Source organism: Ranitomeya variabilis, chromosome 1 (assembly GCF_051348905.1).
Source record: "Ranitomeya variabilis isolate aRanVar5 chromosome 1, aRanVar5.hap1, whole genome shotgun sequence".
Classification (NCBI taxonomy): Eukaryota; Metazoa; Chordata; class Amphibia; order Anura; family Dendrobatidae; genus Ranitomeya; species Ranitomeya variabilis.
The window spans coordinates 711,431,087-711,453,538 of NC_135232.1; the positions used below are offsets into that span (position 1 = coordinate 711,431,087).

The 22,452-nt window shown below is 44.8% G+C and overlaps 1 protein-coding gene across 3 annotated transcripts in view; it reads left to right on the forward strand.

Annotated features, from left to right (window-relative positions):
- COQ6 (coenzyme Q6, monooxygenase) overlaps positions 1–22,452 on the forward strand; it is a 52,101-nt gene that overhangs the window by 16,564 nt on the left and 13,085 nt on the right. For all 3 annotated transcript variants that reach the window (XR_013216490.1, XM_077267398.1, XM_077267399.1), the window contains exons 9-11: positions 2,665–2,772; positions 2,847–3,049; positions 3,123–3,238. Coding sequence is in view for 2 of the 3 variants with exons in the window: in XM_077267398.1 (XP_077123513.1) it covers positions 2,665–2,772; positions 2,847–3,049; positions 3,123–3,238 (427 nt within the window). In the remaining variant the exon portion in view is untranslated. The remainder of the gene's footprint in view (positions 1–2,664; positions 2,773–2,846; positions 3,050–3,122; positions 3,239–22,452) is intronic.

Consider the following 22,452-nt stretch of genomic DNA (forward strand, 5'->3'; position numbering starts at 1 on the left):
TGCCCCCATTTATATTTTCACTTATCCATGGACTTGAATAAAAATATATTTTTGCACCATAAACTAAACAGTGTGCAGTGAATTTTTAACTTCTATAGACGAGGGCTATACAGCCCGGTCTACTAGGACCTCTCTCCTCGACAGTGTGCACACTAAATGTTACCTCATTACTGTGTGACTGGAGCACTAGTGACTGTGAGACCAGTAGTCCTATAGACGGTGAATGGAGCACTAGGAACTGTGAGACCAGTAGTCCTATAGACAGTGAATGAAGCACTAGGGACTGTGTGACAACCAGTCCTATAGACGGTGAATGGAGCACTAGGGACTGTGAGACCAGTAGTCCTATAGACGGTGAATGGAGCACTAGGAACTGTGAGACCAGTAGTCCTATAGACAGTGAATGAAGCACTAGGGACTGTGTGACAACCAGTCCTATAGATGGTGAATGGAGCACTAGGGACTGAGACCACCAGTCCTATAGACAGTGACTGGAACGCTAGTGACTGTGTAACAACCAGTCCTATAGACAGTGATTGTGAGACAACCAGTCCTATAGACAGTGAATGGTGCACTGGGGGCTGTGTGACAACCAGTCCTATAGACGGTGAATGGAGCACTAGGGACTGTGAGACCACCAGTCCTATAGGCAGTGACTGGAGCACTAGTGACTATGAGACAACCAGTCCTATAGACAGTGACTGTGAGACAACCAGTCCTATAGACAGTGAATGGTGGACTGGGGACTGCATGACAACCAGTCCTATAGACAGTGAGTGGTGCACTGGGGACTGTCTGACAACCAGTCCTATAGACTGTGAATGGAGCACTAGGGACTGTGAGACCACCAGTCCTATAGACAGTGACTGGAGCACTAGTGACTGTGAGACCACCAGTCCTATAGACAGTGACTGGAGCACTAGTGACTGTGAGACAACCAGTCCTTTAGACAGTGACTGGAGCACTAGTGACTGTGTAACAACCAGTCCTATAGACAGTGACTGTGAGACAACCAGTCCTATAGACAGTGAATGGTGGACTGGGGACTGCATGACAACCAGTCCTATAGACAGTGAGTGGTGCAGTGGGGACTGTCTGACAACCAGTCCTATAGACTGTGAATGGAGCACTAGGGACTGTGAGACAACCAGTCCTATAGACAGTGACTGGAACACTAGTGACTGTGCAACAATCAGTCCTATAGACAGTGACTGTGAGACAACCAGTCCTATAGACAGTGAATGGTGCACTGGGGACTGTATGACAACCAGTCCTATAGACGGTGAATGGAGCACTAGGGACTGTGAGACCACCAGTCCTATAGGCAGTGACTGGAGCACTAGTGACTATGAGACAACCAGTCCTATAGACAGTGACTGTGAGACAACCAGTCCTATAGACAGTGAATGGTGGACTGGGGACTGCATGACAACCAGTCCTATAGACAGTGAGTGGTGCACTGGGGACTGTCTGACAACCAGTCCTATAGACTGTGAATGGAGCACTAGGGACTGTGAGACCACCAGTCCTATAGACAGTGACTGGAGCACTAGTGACTGTGAGACAACCAGTCCTATAGACAGTGACTGGAGCACTAGGGACTGTGAGACCACCAGTCCTATAGACAGTGACTGGAGCACTAGTGACTGTGAGACAACCAGTCCTTTAGACAGTGACTGGAGCACTAGTGACTGTGTAACAACCAGTCCTATAGACAGTGACTGTGAGACAACCAGTCCTATAGACAGTGAATGGTGGACTGGGGACTGCATGACAACCAGTCCTATAGACAGTGAGTGGTGCAGTGGGGACTGTCTGACAACCAGTCCTATAGACTGTGAATGGAGCACTAGGGACTGTGAGACAACCAGTCCTATAGACAGTGACTGGAACACTAGTGACTGTGCAACAATCAGTCCTATAGACAGTGACTGTGAGACAACCAGTCCTATAGACAGTGAATGGTGCACTGGGGACTGTATGACAACCAGTCCTATAGTCAGTCCTATAGTCCCTATAGCACTAGGGACTGTGTAACAACCAGTCCTATAGACAGTGACTGTGAGACCACCAGTCCTATAGACAGTGACTGGAGCACTAGGGACTGTGAGACCACCAGTCCTATAGACAGTGACTGGAGCACTAGGGACTGTGCAACAACCAGTCCTATAGACAGTGACTGTGAGACCACCAGTCCTATAGACAGTGACTGGAGCACTAGGGACTGTGAGACAACCAGTCCTATAGACAGTGACTGGAACACTGGTGACTGTGCAACAACCAGTCCTATAGACAGTGACTGTGAGACAACCAGTCCTATAGACAGTGAATGGTGCACTGGGGACTGTATGTCAACCAGTCCTATAGTCAGTCCTATAGTCCCTATAGCACTAGGGACTGTGAGACCACCAGTCCTATAGAAAATGAATGGAGCACTAATGACTGCGAGACAACCAGTGACTGTAAGACCACCAGTCCTATAGCCGGTGAATGGTCCAGTGTTCGTTACCTCTGCACACAGGAGGCTCTTGCTCTCATGGTCGCTGGGGTCTCTTGCATTGATTGGCTGTCACCTTTCCTCTGAATACATGACATGTTTGTTGTGGGACGGCGGGCGATCTGGGTGGTCTCCTGTCATCTCACTGCTCTGTGTTCCTCTTGCAGCTGTCGGACACGTGGAGTTCGTTGGTGTGGTCCACCTCTCCAGAGCACGCCTCTGAGCTTCTCAGCATGGATGATGGACGTTTTGTCGATGCAGTGAATTCGGCTTTTGTACGTGGCTTTCCCCCCTGTATTTGGCGTCTAGCACCGATGACGCCGGCTTTATATCCTCTGTCTTTTCTTAGTGGAGCAGTGAGCACCATTCAGACTTCATCTCTTCTGCTGGATCTCTGCTGCACTCCGCTGTGTCCTTCCTAAGGCCATCTGGTTCTTCTAGCCGGCAGCTTCCTCCCAGCGTTTCCCACCTCGGGGACAAGAGCAGGGCAGCTTTCCCTCTAGGTCTTGGCCATGCTACAGAATACATTCGCCAGCGCGTGGCACTAATTGGGTGAGGTAAAATTAAGGCATTGGGGATCGCCGTGCCATCATTTTGAACTAAGTGCTGATTTCTGTTTCTGTAGAGACGCGGCCCACAGAGTGCACCCTCTTGCCGGTCAAGGGGTTAATATGGGCTTTGGAGATGTGGCTAGTCTGGTTCATCATCTGAGCAGAGCGGCATTTGATGGTGTGGACCTCGGTGAGTTATTAAAAGTAACTCTCAGTAGTGAAATGTCAAGATGTACGATTCATCCAGCACCCTTATAGCAAAAACGTACAAGTGCGCCACCACTAGCTGCACGCCGTATATTAACCCTTTACTTACAGCTTAGAGGTCCAGTCAGTATTTTTGTACTTTCATGCATTCCTAAGCTTTGTCTAAGGCCTCCTTCACACATCCTGGTGATTCATGTACAGTTAAACAGTACTCTGTATCCCATCAGTATGTACGTATGTGACATCCGTGTATCCGTTTCATGTCTGTGTGTGACATCCATGTGACACAAATTGACATCTGGGAAGAAGCGGTACAGTTCGATTTGATCCCAGGCGTTGGCTGCTGAAGGCAGGCCTCATCATTGTCGTCTGGTCTCCCTGACATCAGCGTGACCACGTTACAATGATGGGAGTTGTATTTAGCACCTGCTGTATATACTCTGTATAAAATAAAGACATTTAAAGAAAAAAAAATGGCGTGGGCTCCCACGTTATTTTCATAACCAGCAGAGGAAAACCCTATGGCTGAGGACTGATGTTAATAATCTAGGAAAAGGGACAATATCCCAAAAGTTTCCCAGGCTATTAATAACAGCTCACAACTGTTTGCTTAGCCTTTGCTGGTGAATTTATGGGGGACCCCAGAAAAAAAATGACGCAGGGTCCCCTTATAAATTCAAACCAACAAAAAGCTAGTCAGACAGCTGTGGACTGATATTAACAATCTGGGAAGAGGTCAGAGATATTGCTCCACCCACTTCCCAGGCTACCAATATCAGCAGCCCCAGAAATGGCGCATCCATTAAATGCGTCAAATATGGCACTTAGCCTCGCTCTTCCAACATGCCCTGTGTTGGTGGCAAGTGGGGTAATGTTTGTGGGGTTGATGTCACCTTTGTATTAGGTGACATCAAGCCCAGCGATTAGTAATGGAAAGGAGTCTAGAAGATGCCCCCACTACTAACCCCATAGTAAGTTTTGTAATAAACACACAACAAGAATAAAATCCTTTATTTGAAATAAAAGAAAACTCCCTGTTTTACACATTTATTTGAAAATAAAAACCAAAGTTATACTCACCTTTAATAATACATTGAAGCTCTTGTCCCCTGTAAAAGACAGAAAATAATTACCGGTAACAACCATAATACTCGCCTTACGCCTAATCCATCGAAGCCCATATCCTCTTTAAAAAAAAAAAAAAAAAAAAAGCAAAAGTCATAAACAATCATATCCCTCACCTGGCCGACTTAAACATTATTCTCTGTTGCCCATGTCCTCTGTAAAAAAACAAAAATAAGAAACCACCGTATCCCTCACTTGTTGAATGTGAAGATAATTCATACTGTCCCACGCCGTAATCCATCTGTGTGACATCTGATGCAACAGTCCAGGCTGAAAACCAGGAGGTAATGCGAGCGCAGCTTCAGTGACAATCTGTGACGTCATAGAGGTTACCACCGCACGATGAACTGCGGTATAAAAGTTGCCCTACAGGCCCCCTCCTCTTTGATACCAGATCTCAGGATCTCCCACTCTTCCCATTTACCTGGGAGCTGAAATGAGTTTAGCCGAGGATCCATCAAGTTTGGTGGTTCTGCCTTAGAAAGGTTTTCAAAGTAGTCATCAAAGACGCGCTTGATTTTTTGGTGGCTGAGTGACAAACTGACTTGTAACTGGGGTCCTAATTTGGAGAAGTGGCCATGAAGTGTTTTCAGGAATTGTTTGCGCCACATTTGGGCCTGTTCTATTGCTTCGTTTGAGCTGCTCTTTCTTGGCTGCTCTACTTGGAGAAAGTGTGGTACAAATATATAAAAGTATAGAGTGATGGGTTTTGTTCTATTCTTCTTAGCTGTAAAGTGCTGGTTTCTCATGATGGTTTTGGAAGTGGCCAAAACAAGAGCAATATTGTCTTCATGTTCTGCAGGATTATACAAGTCCCTCATTTTTGTGCATGTCTTTCTCCTGAATATGGCAGGTCTCATCCGCACCCTTCTGGCCCTGGAGCCATAGTTGCTTACAATTGGGGGATCCTCGGAGCTTCTAGAGCACACATGTCATCCCGAATACCTATACAGTTGAAAGTAATGATGTAAATGGGAGCCGTCAGCTGGCGCTCCCTTCGCCATCATTCTGCCCCCGCAGTGACAAACAGTGCAGAGGTTCAGAGCGCTTGATGCTGAGATCGGAGCAGTGGGGGCCCGGGGAAAGGAGAGTATTTATTTTTTATGTGGGCACATTATACTGTATGGATGACTCTGTGGACCCATTATACTGTAGGAGTATGTGGGGCTATTATACATAGTCCCACGTACAGAATAATGGGCACTGCACTGCTTTCCATACAATATAATGGTCCCACATAGTCCTTCATTGAGTATAATGAACCATGCATTGCCTTCTATACAGTATAATGACCCCACCTAATCTTACATACAGGAAATTGGGCTACCATTGCCTTGCAAATAGTATAATGGGCCCTGCATTGCCTTCTATATGGTATAATGGCCCCACATGTCCTCCAAACCAGGAATTGAAGCTGGTGAAGAGTGAAGGGTCGCAATGAGTCTGAGTATCTTTGGGCGGAGCTGAATCGATGACGCTGGGGGTCCCTTCCAACATTCTGGGATTCTATGAGATCAGGGCTTTGTGGGGCCATCTTATCATTTCCAGTACTTATCTCACATGCCATGTCTCAGGGCAGATCTTGTAGTTATTGGGCAGTTCTGTTCATAGGTGCAATCCGCTTACAGTGGGCTTTGTGGCTTGTAGGATGGCTACTGTGGCTGCCAGTGCCGTGAAGAGGAGCTCTTATTTCTATGTTGAAGATGGATTGTGTAAATTTTCACAAGGCCAGATAGCTGCTGGAGCATGGAGGGAACGCTTGGTTCTGCTGCAGCGGGCCACCACCATTTTCAGGAATTTGCTTTTGTTGGCTGTTGGATCTTTTGCAGGGATGGGTTGGGGAAGGCAATTCGTCCATGGGCCTTACATGGGACTGTTATTTACGTGGTGAGCTGCAGATTTTATTGCTACCATTTTGCAGTATATACAATGTTTTTACCTCTATTTCTTGCATTTTTGGGAAAGGTGAATGACAAAAAGAGCGATAGTTATGCTGTTTTTGTTTTTTTTTAATGGTGTTTTTCTTATCGGTTAAATGTTATATTTCGATCAGACTTTAACGGACTCGACAATATCTATTGTACATTAAAATTTCAATCAAGATCCGGGCACCTGATGGTTCATTGATATCCTCTACTGAGGAGATTCTTCGGTGTTTTTGTGATTACTATAAATCATTATACAAATCTGGTAGTGGTCTTGGTATCCCTGAATGTGTAGACTATTTATCGGACATAGCGTTCCCCTCACTGAGTCCAACCCAGCAAGCCTTTATGGAGGCCGAGTTTACTCTGGAGGAGGTGGAGCATGCTATAGTGGACATGGCTACCGGGAAGGCCCCTGGACCCGACGGGTTTCCCGCTGAGTTATATAGAAAATATCGAGGTGTATATGGGATGGAGAATCTATGCCTGAAACATTTTATGATGCAAATATTATTGTACTTAAAAAAGAGGGGAAGGATCCTTTGGAATGTGGATTGTATCGCCCCATATCATTGGTGAACGTAGATTATAAAATTCTCACCAAAATTTTGGCTACTAGATTAAATACGATCATACTAGACCTTATACACCCAGATCAAACCGGCTTTATGCCTGGGAAAAGTACTTCCATCAATATCAGGCGGGTCCAGTCAGTGATTCAATATAGTTCTCTAGAGTCGGATAATAATTGGGCACTAGCATCGCTGGACACAGCCAAAGCGTTTGACTCTCTCGAGTGGCCTTTCCTCTCCGCATGTCTACAGAAATACGGTTTTGGGGATAAATTTATTAGAGGGATAGACACACTATATAGGAATCCTAGGGCACGGGTAATTGTGAATAACTCCATCTCTGATTCTTTTACCTTGCACAGGGGAACCCGTCAGGGATGTCCTTTATCCCCGGCTCTCTTTGCCCTTGCGATAGAGGCTTTAGCAATACACATAAGGTCCTCCACGGATATTAACCCCTTTCTGACATCTGACGTACTATCCCGTCGAGGTGGGGTGGGCCCGTATGACCGCCGACGGGATAGTACGTCATCACCGATCAGCGGCGCTCACGGGGGGAGCGCGGCCGATCGCGGCCGGGTGTCAGCTGCATATCGCAGCTGACATCCGGCACTATGTGCCAGGAGCGGTCACGGACCGCCCCCGGCACATTAACCCCCGGCACACCGCGATCAAACATGATCGCAGTGTACCGGCGGTATAGGGAAGCATCGCGCAGGGAGGGGGCTCCCTGCGGGCTTCCCTGAGACCCCCGGAGCAACGCGATGTGATCGCGTTGCTCTGAGGGTCTCCTACCTCCCTCCTCGCCGCAGGTCCCGGATCCAAGATGGCCGCGGCATCCGGGTCCTGCAGGGAGGGAGGTGGCTTACCGAGTGTCTGCTCAGGGCAGACGCTTGGTAAGCCTGCAGCCCTGCACAGCAGATCGTCGATCTGGCAGAGTGCTGTGCACACTGCCAGATCAATGATCTGTGATGTCCCCCCCTGGGACAAAGTAAAAAAGTAAAAAAAAAAAATTTTCCACATGTGTAAAAAAAAAAAAAAAAAAATTCCTAAATAAATAATAATAAAAAAAAATATATTATTCCCATAAATACATTTCTTTATCTAAATAAAAAAAACAAAACAATAAAAGTACACATATTTAGTATCGCCGCGTCCGTAACGACCCAACCTATAAAACTGCCCCACTAGTTAACCCCTTCAGTAAACACCGTAAGAAAAAAAAAAAAAAAACGAGGCAAAAAACAACGCTTTATTACCATACCGCCGAACAAAAAGTGGAATAACACACGATCAAAAAGACTGATATAAATATCCATGGTACCGCTGAAAACGTCATCTTGTCCCGCAAAAAACAAGCCGCCATACAGCATCATCAGCAAAAAAATAAAAAAGTTATAGTCCTGAGAATAAAGCGATACCAAAATAATTATTTTTTCTATATTTTAGTTTTTATCGTATAAAAGCGCCAAAACATAAAAAAATGATATAAATGAGATATCGCTGTAATCGTACTGACCCGACGAATAAAACTGCTTTATCAATTTTACCAAACGCGGAACGGTATAAACGCCTCTCCCAAAAGAAATTCATGAATAGCAGGTTTTTGGTCATTCTGCCTCACAAAAATCGGAATAAAAAGCGATCAAAAACGGTCACGTGTCCGAAAATGTTACCAATAAAAACGTCAACTCGTCCCGCAAAAAACAAGACCTCACATGACTCTGTGGAGCAAAATGTGGAAAAATTATAGGTCTCAAAATGTGGAGACGCAAAAACTTTTTTGCTATAAAAAGCGTCGCTGGTTTCACACTTGCGTTTTTGTCTGCAGCGTTTTTTGCACAAAAAAACGCATGCGTTTTGTCCCTATATTTAACATTGAAAACGCATGCGTTTTTTTTGTACGCGTTTGGTCGCGTTTTCAAACGCATGCGGGTTTTTTCTGCATGCGTTCATTTTCAGAAATACAACCTGCAGTATTTTCTTGCGTTTTTAAGCACATGCGTTTGTTTGCGTTAAAAACGCATGCATTTTTATCGAAAAAAAACAGAAAACACACTGAAAAGCCACCCACCACCATCAAGGTGATAAAGGGATCCAAACCCTAACCCTAACTCTACCCCTAACCTCACCCCTAACCGTTTAATGAATATTTTCTGACAGTCATAGTGCCACGTATTTCAGTGCCACGTATTTCAGTGCCACGTATTTCAGTGCCACGTATTTCAGTGCCACGTATCACGTATTTCAGTGCCACGTGTTTCAGTGCCACATATTTCAGTGCCACGTATCACGTATTTCAGTGCCACATATTTTAGTACCACGTATTTCAGTGCCACGTATTTCAGTGCCACGTATTTCAGTGCCACGTATTTCAGTGCCACGTATTTCAGTGCCACGTATTTAAGTGCCACGTATCACATATTTCAGTGCCACGTATTTCAGTGCCACGTATTTCAGTGCCACGTATTTCAGTGCCACGTATCACATATTTCAGTGCCACGTATTTCAGTGCCACGTATTTCAGTGCCACGTATTTCAGTGCCACGTATTTCAGTGCCACGTATCACGTATTTCAGTGCCACGTGTTTCAGTGCCACGTATTTAAGTGCCACGTATCACGTATTTCAGTGCCACGTATTTCAGTGCCACGTATTTCAGTGCCACGTATCACATATTTCAGTGCCACGTGTTTCAGTGCCACGTATTTAAGTGCCACGTATCACGTATTTCAGTGCCACGTATTTCAGTGCCACGTATTTCAGTGCCACGTATTTCAGTGCCACGTATTTCAGTGCCACGTATTTCAGTGCCACGTATTTCAGTGCCACGTATTTCAGTCACGTTTAGGGTTAGGGTTAGGGGTAGGGTTAGGGCTAGGGTTGGAGGTAAAGTTAGGGTTAGGGTTTGGATTACATTTACGTTTGGATTAGGGTTGAGATTAGAATTATGGGTGTGTCAGGGCTAGGGGTGTGGTTAGGGTTACCGTTGGGATTAGGGTTAGGGGTGTGTTTGGGTTAGGGTTTCAGGTAGAATTGGGGAGTTTCCACTGTCCAGGCACATCAGGGGCTCTCCAAGCGCGACATGGCGTCCAATCTCAATTCCAGCCAATTCTGCGTTGAAAAAGTAAAACAGTGCTCCTTCCCTTCCGAGCTCTCCCGTGCGCCCAAAAAGGGGTTTACCCCAACATATGTATTATCAGCGTACTCGGGACAAATTGAACAACAACTTCTGGGGTCCAAGTTCTCTTGTTATCCTTAGGAAAATAAAAATTTGGGGGGCTAAAAATCATTTTTGTGGGAAAAAAAAAGATGTTTTATTTTCACGGCTCTGCGTTATAAACTGTAGTGAAACACTTGGGGGTTCAAAGTTCTCACAACACATCTAGATAAGTTCCTTGGGAGGTCTAGTTTCCAATATGGGGTCACTTGTGGGGGGTTTGTACTGTTTGGGTACATCAGGGGCTCTGCAAATGCAACGTGACGGCTGCTGACCAATCCATTTAAGTCTGCATTCCAAATGGCGCTCCTTCCCTTCCGAGCTCTGTCATGCACCCAAACAGTGGTTCCCCCCCACATATGGGGTATCAGCGTACTCAGGACAAATTGGACAACAACTTTTGGGGTCTAATTTATCCTGTTACCCTTGTGAAAATACAAAACTGGGGGCTAAAAAATCATTTTTGTGAAAAAAAAAAAGAATTTTTATTTTCACGGCTTTGCGCTATAAACTTTAGTGAAACACTTGGGGGTTCAAAGTTCTCAAAACACATCTAGATAAGTTCCTTGGGAGGTCTAGTTTCCAATATGGGGTCACTTGTGGGGGGTTTGTACTGTTTGGGTACATCAGGGGCTCTGCAAATGCAACGTGACGGCTGCTGACCAATCCATTTAAGTCTGCATTCCAAATGGCGCTCCTTCCCTTCCGAGCTCTGTCATGCGCCCAAACAGTGGTTCCCCCCCCACATATGGGGTATCAGCGTACTCAGGACAAATTGGAAAACAAATTTTGGGGTCCAATTTATTCTGTTACCCTTGTAAAAATACAAAGCTGGGTGCTAAAAAATAATTTTTATTTTTTTTCTCAAAAATGATTTTCACGGCTCTGCGTTATAATCTGTAGTGAAACACTTGGGGGTTCAAAGCTCTCAAAACACATCTAGATAAGATCCTTAGGGGGTCTACTTTCCAAAATGGTGTCACTTGTAGGGAGTTTCAATGTTTAGGCACATCAGGGGCTTTCCAAACGCAACATGGCGTCCCATCTCAATTCCAGTCAATTTTGCATTGAAAAGTCAAATGGCGCTCCTTCCCTTCCAAGCTCTGCCATGCGCCCAAACAATGGTTTACACCCACATATGGGGTATCAGCGTACTCAGGACAAATTGGCCAACATTTTTTGGGGTCCAATTTCTTCTCTTACCCTTGGGAAAATAAAAAATTGGGGGCAAAAAGATCATTTTTGTGAAAAAATATGATTTTTTATTTTTACGGCTCTGCATTATAAACTTCTGTGAAGCACTTGGTGGGTCAAAGTGCTCACCACACATCTAGATAAGTTCCTTAGGGGGTCTACTTTCCAAAATGGTGTCACTTGTAGGGAGTTTCAATGTTTAGGCACATCAGGGGCTCTCCAAACGCAACATGGCGTCCCATCTCAATTCCAGTCAATTTTGCATTGAAAAGTCAAATGGCGCTCCTTCCCTTCCAAGCTCTGCCATGCGCCCAAACAATGGTTTACACCCACATATGGGGTATCATCGTACTCAGGACAAATTGGCCAACATTTTTTGGGGTCCAATTTCTTCTCTTACCCTTGGGAAAATAAAAAATTGGGGGCGAAAAGATCATTTTTGTGAAAAAATATGATTTTTTATTTTTACGGCTCTGCATTATAAACTTCTGTGAAGCACTTGGTGGGTCAAAGTGCTCACCACACATCAAGATAAGTTCCTTAGGGGGTCTACTTTCCAAAATGGTGTCACTTGTAGGGGGTTTCAGTGTTTAGGCACATCAGGGGCTCTCCAAACGCAACATGGCGTCCCATCTCAATTCCAGTCAATTTTGCATTGAAAAGTCAAATGGCGCTCCTTTCCTTCCGAGCTCTGCCATACGCCCAAACAGTGGTTTACCCCCACATATGGGGTATCAGCGTACTCAGGACAAATTGTACAACAACTGTGGGGGTCCATTTTCTCCTGTTACCCTTGGTAAAATAAAACAAATTGGAGCTGAAATAAATTTTGTGTGAAAAAAAGTTAAATGTTCATTTTTATTTAAACATTCCAAAAATTCCTGTGAAACACCTGAAGGGTTAATAAACTTCTTGAATGTGGTTTTGAGCACCTTGAGGGGTGCAGTTTTTAGAATGGTGTCACACTTGAGTATTTTCTATCATATAGACCCCTCAAAATGACTTCAAATGAGATGTGGTCCCTAAAAAAAAATGGTGTTGTAAAAATGAGAAATTGCTGGTCAACTTTTAACCCTTATAACTCCGTCACAAAAAAAAAATTTGGTTCCAAAATTGTACTGATGTAAAGTAGACATGTGGGAAATGTTACTTATTAAGTATTTTGCGTGACATATGTCTGTGATTTAAGGGCATAAAAATTCAAAGTTGGAAAATTGCAAAATTTTCGCCAAATTTCCATTTTTTTCACAAATAAACGCAAGTTATATCGAATAAATTTTACCACTAACATGAAGTACAATATGTCACGAGAAAACAATGTCAGAATCGCCAAGATCCGTCAAAGCGTTCCAGAGTTATAGCCTCATAAAGGGACAGTGGTCAGAATTGTAAAAATTGGCCCGGTCATTAACGTGCAAACCACCCTTGGGGGTGAAGGGGTTAAGGGAATAAATATTGCGGTTCATGTGGATGCCATCGGTCTTTATGCCGATGACATGATAATATTTATGGATAAAGTAGAAGAAACACTACCACAAGTAATAACGACCATAGATAAATTTAGTAAATTCTCTGGTCTCTATATAAATTGGGATAAATCTGCCTTGATGCCTCTGTCTCATGCTCCAATGCCCTGTCTCGAGACTCTATCGTCGCTACCTGTAGTCTCCAATTTCAAATATCTGGGTATCCATATGTCTCAATATACACTATGTTCCAAATTATTATGCAAATTACATTTTTATCAGATTTTCCTAAATGGTCGGAGCAAATGACAGTCAGTCTAATAAAAGTCATCACCCGTTAGATTATACATCGGATTTTATTGAAGAAACCTCCCAATGATAACAGTATAATCTCCAAAATGAATAAAAACTTAAAATGCACTGTTCCAAATTATTAGGCACAGTAGAATTTCTAAACATTTGATATGTTTTAAAGAACTGAAAATGCTCATTTGTGGAATTAGCAGCATTAGGAGGTCACATTCACTGAACAAAAAAGCTATTTAACTCCAAAACATCCCAACAGGCCAAGTTACATGTAACATAGGACCCCTTCTTTGATATCACCTTCACAATTCTTGCATCCATTGACCTTGTGAGTTTTTGGAGAGTTTCTGCTTGTATTTCTTTGCATGAAGTTGGAATAGCCTCCCAGAGCTGCTGTTTGGATGTGAACTGCCTCCCACACTCATAGATCTTTTGCTTGATGATACTCCAAAGGTTCTCTATAGGGTTGAGGTCAGGGGAAGATGATGGCCACACCATGAGTTTATCTCCTTTTATGCCCATAGCAGCCAATGACTCAGAGGTTTTCTTTGCAGCATGAGATGGTGCATTGTCAGCATGAAGATGATTTTGCTCCTGAAGGCACGTTTCTGCTTTTTAGACCATAGAAGAAAGTTGTCATTCAGAAACTCTATATACTTTGCAGAGGTCATTTTCACACCTTCAGGAACCTTAAAGGGCCTTACCAGCTGTTTCCCATGATTCTGGCCCAAAACATGACTCCTCCACCTCCTCGCTGACGTTGCAGCCTTGTTGGGACATGGTGGCCACCCACCAACCATCCACTACTCCATCCATCTAGACCATCCAGGGTTGCTCGACACTCATCAGTAAACAAGACTGTTTGGAAATTAGTCTTCATGTATGTGTGGGCCCAATACAACCATTTCTGCTTGTGAACACTGTTTAAGGGTGGCCGAATAGTAGGTTTATGCACCACAGCAAGCCTTTGAAGGAGCCTACACCTTGAGGTTCGAGGGACTCCAGAGGCACCAGCAGCTTCAAATATCTGTTTGCTGCTTTGTAATGGCTTTTTAGCAGCTGCTCTCTTAATCCGATGAACTTGCCTGGCAGAAATCTTCCTCATTATGCCTTTATCAGCACAAACACATTTGTGCTCAGATACAGCCACAAATCTCTTAACAGTACGATGATCACGCTTATGTTTTTGGAAAATTTCTAATGTTTTCATCCCTTCACCAAGGCATTGCACTATTTGATGCTTTTCGGCAGCAGAGAGATCCTTTTTCTTTCCCATGTTACTTGAAAACTGTGACCTGCTTAATAATGTGGAACATCATTTTTAAGTAGTTTTCCTTTAATTAGAATCACCTGGAAAACCAATTATCACATATGTTTAAGATTGATTTCAGTGATCCATTGAACCCTGAGACACAATACCATCCACGAGTTTATTTGAAAACAAAGCAATTAAATCTTTATGACACTTAAATCTAATTTGCATAATAATTTGGAACACAGTGTAGTCGGCTAGACTTACAACTTAACATTTATCCACTATTAGATTTGGTCAAATCTAAATTTATAACTTGGAGCAAACTCCCTCTCTCTGTTGCAGGTCGCATTAATCTAATTAAAATGATATTGCTTCCCAAACTTAATTACTGTTTCCAACATAGTGCTGTGCCAATACCTAAGTCTTTCTTTGCGAATTTAAACTCCCTAATCACATCCTTTATATGGGGGAAGACCAGACCCAAACTTAAGCTGTCTACTCTACAGAGACCGAAAAAGGGGGGTGGGGCAGCCTTACCAGACTTTTATCTGTACTATCTTGCCGGGCAAGCTAAAGGCCCCGTCTCACTTAGCGATTTACCAACGATCACGACCAGCGATATGACCTGGCCGTGATCGTTGGTAAGTCGTTGTGTGGTCGCTGGGGAGCTGTCACACAGACAGCTCTCTCCAGCGACCAACGATCAGGGGAACGACTTCGGCATCGTTGAAACTGTCTTCAACTATGCCGAAGTCCCCCTGCAGCACCCGGGTAACCAGGGTAAACATCGGGTTACTAAGCGCAGGGCCGCGCTTAGTAACCCGATGTTTACCCTGGTTACCAAAAAAAAAAAAAACACTACATACTCGCCTTTCGGTGTCCAGGTCCCTTGCCGTCTGCTTCCTGCTCTGACTGAGCCGCCGTACAGTGAGAGCAGAGCGCAGCAGTGACGTCACTGCTGTGCTGCGCTCTCACTGTACGGCCGGGAGTCAGTGAGAGCAGGAAGCAGACGGCAAGGGACCTGACGGACATCAGAAGGCGAGTATGTACTGTTTGTTTGTTTTTTACATTTACGCTGGTAACCAGGGTAAACATCGGGTTACTAAGCGCGGCCCTGCGCTTAGTAACCCGATGTTTACCCTGGTTACCAGTGAAGACATCGCTGGATCGGTGTCACACACACCGATTCAGCGATGTCAGCGGGGCCTCAACGACCAAAAAAATGTCCAGGCCATTCCGACACGACCAGCGATCTCACAGCAGGGGCCTGATCGCTGGTACGTGTCACACATAGCGAGATCGCTATGGAGGTCGCTGTTGCGTCACAAAACTTGTGACTCAGCAGCGATCTCGCTAGCGATCTCGCTATGTGAGACGGGGCCTTTAGGCGATAAACAAATGGATGCCCAATAACTCCCTACCTAATTCAGAGAGTCATTTAATTCATTCTGCCCAGATTGATTGTCCATTGGGTTTTTTGGAAATGGAGAAAGTCAGTGCACCTCGTTTGCTACCTTTACTTCGACTGGCGAGATTAATATGGAGACAAATTAAAAAAGTTATTAAATTTGTAGATATAATAGCCAAAATGCCATTGTGGAATAATAGTTGTTTCCCAGAACTATTGAACCACCCATCTACTGAGTTTTGGATCTCGTGTGATGTTCTCTCGGTAGGCGACGTACATGACCAGGGGTTTTTTGTATCCTTCGAACAACTACAGAATACTTACAACATCCCGAGATCTCAATTCTTCCGTTATTTGCAGCTAAGGTCAGCTTTCCAATCGCACATACGAAATGTGGGTACAGGTCGAGCGATATCATCTTTACCTCTGATAGGGATTCTCAACTCACAGGGTCCTCAAGGACTCATTTCCTCTTTATATACGTATTTATTATCCGTGGGAGATGGGTCTACTATTAACTCTATCAAAGGGAAGTGGGAGGGACTTCTTCCTGATGTATTGGGAGAGGAATGGGAAGATATTCTAGAATCTCCAACTAAAGTTTCTCCTTCAGTTAATAACAGGATGACCCAGTTATATATTATTTATCAGACTTATTTGACCCCGACACGACTGTTTAAAATGGGTCGCCTCTACTCGTCAGATTGCTTACGATGTCATACACATGATGCAGATTTTATCCATATGATTTGGAGGTGCCCGGTAGTTCTTCATTATTGGAAAGAGGTGACGACATTACTAACATCTTTATTGTCAGTCCCTGTCCCACTCGAGCCATTGATCTGCTTATTCGGGGTGTGGGATGCGGAGGCCTGGGATCACTATACTGGGATCTTTCTTCAAGAGACGCTCTTTTTGGCACAGAAGGTGTTGGTGTTAAGGTGGATGGGGGGTTCTTCCCCGTCTCTCAGAGCTTGGATCGATTTGGTGAATTCGATTATCCCGTATGAAAGAACATTGTACCAAAATAGAGGATGTCCAGGTAAATTCGAAAAGATCTGGGGTAGATGGAATTCCTCTTATCATACTCTATAGTCTACACTGACTAGATACATACACAGGAAGGTGGGCTTGTGGTTTTGGGGGCATCACTTGCGGAGCAGGATTTAAGTCTGTTTTTCCTTTTGGCGGCTTACTATTGACGGCTAAAGTTGTTAAAGTTGTACAATAGGTATTTTATAGGTACTAATGATTTAACATGCACAGTTTATTACCCCTGTAAACTTTGGATATGATGATACTCTGCAATAATTTGTATTCTGTGGTCAAATTGATAATGATAAATGCAAATGTGTGCATTGTTTGTTTTATTCTGAATTAACCCCTTCCCGACCTTTGACGCCACGTAGGCGTCATGAAAGTCGGTGCCAATCCGACCCATGACGCCTATGTGGCGTCATGGAATGATCGCGTCCCTGCAGATCGGGTGAAAGGGTTAACTCCTATTTCACCCGATCTGCAGGGACAGGGGGAGTTGTACTTCAGCCCAGGGGGGGTGGCTTTGCCCCCACGTGGCTACGATCGCTCTGATTGGCTGTTGAAAGTGCAACAGCCAATCAGAGCAATTTGCAATATTTCACCTATGAAAATGGTGAAATATTGCAATCCAGCCATGGCCGATGCTGCAATAGCATCTGCCATGGCTGGAAATCATGTTCTGCCCTCCCCACCGCCCCTGATCTCCTCCCCAGTCCTCCGTTCTGTCCGGTACCCCCCTCCGTCCCCCTGTCCGCTCCCCCGTGCTTCTGTCCGCTCCCCCCATCCTCCGATCCCCCCCCCCCTGTGCTCCGATCCACCCCCCCACCTGTGCTCCGATCCACCACCCCCTCATACTTACCGAGCCTCCCGAAGTCGGTCCGTCTTCTCCCTGGGCGCCGCCATCTTCCAAAATGGCGGGCGCATGCGCAGTGCGCCCGCCGAATCTGCCGGCCGGCAGATTCATTACAAAGTACATTTTGATCGCTGTGGTAGGTTCTATCACAGCGATCAAAATAAAAAAATAATAAACAAACCCCCCCCTTTATCACCCCCATAGGTAGGGACAATAATAAAATAAAGAAAATATTTTTTTTTTCTTTTTCCACTAGGGTTAGGGTTAGAACCAGGGTTAGGGTTAGAACTAGGGTTAGAACTAGGGGTAGGGTTAGGGTTATGGCATGTGCACACAGTGCGGATTTGGCCGCGGATCCGCAGCGGATTGGCCGCGGATCCGCAGCGGATTGGCCGCTGCGAATTCGTAGCAGTTTTCCATCAGGTTTACAGTACCATGTACACCTATGGAAAACCAAATCCGCTGTGCCCATGGTGCGGAAAATTCCGTGCAGAAACGCTGCGTTGTATTTTCCGCAGCATGTCAATTCTTTGTGAGGATTCCGCAGCGTTTTACACCTGTTCCTCAATAGGAATCCGCAGATGAAATCCGCACAAAAAAAACACTGGAAATCTGCTGTAAATCCGCAGGTAAAATGCAGTGCCTTTTACCTGCAAATTTTTCAAAAATCGTGCGGAAAAATCTCACACGAATCCGCAACGTGGGCACATAGCCTTAGGGTTAGGGTTGGAATTAGAGTTAGGGTTGGAATTAGGGCTAGGGTTGGAAATAGGGTTAAGATTAGGCTTGTGGTTAGGGTTACGGATAGGGTTAGGGGTGTGTTGGGGTTACAGTTGTGGTTAGGGTTGGGATTAGGGTTAGGGTTGGAATTAGGGTTACGGGTGTGTTGGGGTTAGGGTTGTGGTTAGGGGTGTGTTGGGGTTAGGGTTGTGATTAGGGTTATGGCTACAGTTGGGATTAGGATTAGGGGTGTGTTGGGGTTAGTGTTGAAGTTAGAATTGAGGGGTTTCCACTGTTTAGGCACATCAGGGGTCTCCAAACGCAACATGGCGCCACCATTGATTCCAGCCAATCTTGCGTTCAAAAAGTCAAATGGTGCTCCCTCCCTTCCAAGCCCCGACGTGCGCCCAAACAGTGGTGTACCCCCACATTTGGGGTACCAGCGTACTCAGGACAAACTGGGCAACAACTGTTGAGGTCCAATTTCTCCTGTTACCCTTGCAAAAATAAAAAATTACTTGCTAAAACATAATTTTTGAGGAAAGAACAATTATTTTTTATTTTCACGGCTCTGCGTTATTAACTTCTGTGAAGCACTTGGGGGCTGAAAGTGCTCACCACACATCTAGATAAGATCCTTCGGGGGTCTAGTTTCCAAAATGGGGTCACTTGTGGGGTGTTTCTACTATTTAGGCACATCAGGGGCTCTGCAAATGCAACGTGATGCCCGCAGACCATTCCATCAAAGTCTGCATTTCAAATGTCACTACTTCCCTTCCGAGCCCTGACGTGCGCCCAAACAGTGGTTTACCCCCACATATGGGGTACCAGCACACTCACAACAAACTGGGCAACAAATATTGGGGCCCAATTTCTCCTGTTACCCTTGTGAAAATAAAAAATTGCTTGCTAAAACATCTTTTTTGAGGAAAGAAAAATGATTTTTTATTTTCACGGCCCTGCGTTGTAAACTTCTGTGAAGCTCTTGGGGGTTGAACGTGCTCACCACACATCTAGATAAGTTCCTTGGGGGGGTCTAGTTTCCAAAATGGGGTCACTTGTGGGGGGTTTCTACTGTTTAGGCATATCAGGGGCTCTGCAAACGTAACATGATGCCCGCAGACCATTCCATCAAAGTCTGCATTCCAAAACGTCACTACTTCCCTTCCGAGCCCCGGCATGTGCCCAAACAGTGGTTTACCCCCACATATGGGGTATCAGCGTACTCAGGAGAAACTGGACAACAACTTTTGGGGTCAAATTTCTCCTGTTACCCTTGCAAAAATAAAAAATTCTGGGCTAAAAAAATATTTTTGAGGAAAGGAAACACATTTATTATTTTCACGGCTCTGCGTTATAAACGTCTGTGAAGCACTTGGGGGTTCAAAGTGCTCACCACACATCTAGATAAGTTCCCTTTGGGGGGCTAGTTTCCAAAATGGAGTCACTTGTGGGGAGTTCCTACTGTTTAGGCACATCAGGGGCTCTGCAAACGCAACCTGACGCCCGCAGAGCATTCCATCAAAGTCTGCATTTCAGAACGTCACTACTTCCCTTCCAAACCCCGACGTGTGCCAAAACAGTGGTTTACCCCCACATATGGGGTATCAGCGTACTCAGGAGAAACTGGACAACAACTTTTGGGGTCCAATTTCTCCTGTTACCCTTGGGAAAATAAAAAATTGTGGGCTAAAAAATCATTTTTGAGAAAAGAAAAATTATTTTTTATTTTCATGGCTCTGCGTTATAAACTTCTGTGAAGCACTTGGGGGTTCAAAGTGCTCACTATGCTTCTAGATAAGTTCCTTGGGGGGTCTAGTTTCCAAAATGGAGTCACTTGTGCGGGAGCTCCAATGTTTAGGCACACAGGGGCTCTCCAAACGCGACATGGTGTCCGCTAATGATTGGAGCTAATTTTCCATTCAAAAAGCCAAATGGCGTGCCTTCCCTTCCGAGCCCTGCGGTGCGCCCAAACAGTGGTTTACCCCCACATATGGGGTATCATCGTACTCAGGACAAACTGGACAACAACATTTTGGGTCCAATTTCTCCTATTACCCTTGGGAAAATAAAAAATTCTGGGCTAAAAATCATTTTTGAGGAAAGAAAAATTATTTTTTATTTTGACGGCTCTGCGTTATAAACTTCTGTGAAGCACCTGGGGGTTATAAGTGCTCACTATGCATCTAGATAAGTTCCTTGGGGGGTCTAGTTTCCAAAATGGGGTCACTTGTAGGGGAGCTCCAATGTTTAGGCACACAGGGGCTCTCCAAACGCGACATGGTGTCCGCTAACGATTGGAGCTAATTTTCCATTCAAAAGTCAAATGGCACGCCTCCCCTTCCGAGCCTTGCCGTGCACCCAAACAGTGGTTTACCCCCACATATGAGGTATCGGCGTACTCAGGAGAAATTGCCCAACAAATTTTAGGATCCATTTTATCCTGTTGCCCATGTGAAAATGAAAAAATTGAGGCTAAAAGAAATTTTGTGTGAAAAAAAAGTACTTTTTCATTTTTACGGATCAATTTGTTAAGCACCTGGGGGTTTAAAGTGCTCACTATGCTTCTAGATAAGTTCCTTGGGGGGTCTAGTTTCCAAAATGGGGTCACTTGTGGGGGAGCTCCAATGTTTAGGCACACAGGGGCTCTCCAAACGTGACATGGTGTCCGCTAAAGATTGGAGCCAATTTTTCATAGAAAAAGTCAAATGGCGCTCCTTCCCTTCCGAGCCCTGCCGTGCGCCCAAACAGTGGTTTACCCCCACATATGAGGTATCAGCGTACTCAGGACAAATTGGACAACAACGTTCATGGTCCAGTTTCTCCTTTTACCCTTGGGAAAATAAAAAAAATTTTGCTAAAAGATCATTTTTGTGACTAAAAAGTTAATTTTTTACTTCCATGTTGCTTCTGCTGCTGTGAAACACCTGAAGGGTTAATAAACTTCTTGAATGTGGTTTTGAGCACCTTGAGGGGTGCATTTTTTAGAATGGTGTCACTTTTGGGTATTTTCAGCCATATAGAACCCTCAAACTGACTTCAAATGTGATGTCCCTAAAAAAAATGGTTTTGTAAATTTTGTTGTAAAAATGAGAAATCACTGGTCAAATTTTAACCCTTATAACTTCCTAGCAAAAAAGTGTTTCCAAAATTGTGCTGATGTAAAGTAGACATGTGGGAAATGTTATTTATTAACTATTTTGTGTCACATAACTCTCTGGTTTAACAGAATAAAAATTCAAAATGTGAAAATTGCGACATTTTCAAAATTTTTGCCAAATTTCCGTTTTTTTCACAAATAAACTCAGAAATTATCGACCTAAATTTACCACTAACATGAAGCCCAATATGTCACGAAAAAACAATCTCAGAATCGCTAGGATCCGTTGAAGCGTTCCTGAGTTATTACCTCATAAAGGGACACTGGTCAGAATTGCAAAAAACGGCCAGGTCATTAAGGCCAAAATAGGCTGGGTCATGAAGGGGTTAATAAACGAATTAAAAAAAAATATATATATTCAATCATGTCCTTTAAAAAAAAATAATTTGTAAACATACTGAAAAAATGCCTGATCATTTTTTTATTCATTTTATTAACCCCTTCCCGACATGCGCCGTACTAGTACTGCGCTGCCGGCACTGCGTTACTGACAGCCGCAGTACTAGTACGGCGCCCCGATCACCGCGGTCTCACGCTGAGCGCCGCGGTGATCGGGTGCGGGTGTCAGCTGTATATGACAGCTGACACCCCGCAGCAATGCCCACGATCGGCGCTGTCGCCGATCGCGGGCATTTAACCCCTCTGATGCCGCTGTCAATAGTGACAGCGGCATAGAGGGGGATCGCGCAGGGACGGGGGCTCCCTGCGCTCTCCCACCGGAGCAGCGCGATGAGATCGCGCTGCTCCGGTGACCTGGAAGGAGTCCCCGGATCCAAGATGGCCGGGGGACTCCTTCCGGGTCATAAGATGACCCTGCTTGCCGGCGTCTGCTGAGAATCCTCATAGCAGGCGCCGGCAAGCCCCTGCAATGTGCCTGGCACATCGGTGATCAGACCGAGTGCTATGCACACGGTCTGATCACCGATCTGTGATGTCCCCTCCTGGGACAAAGTAAA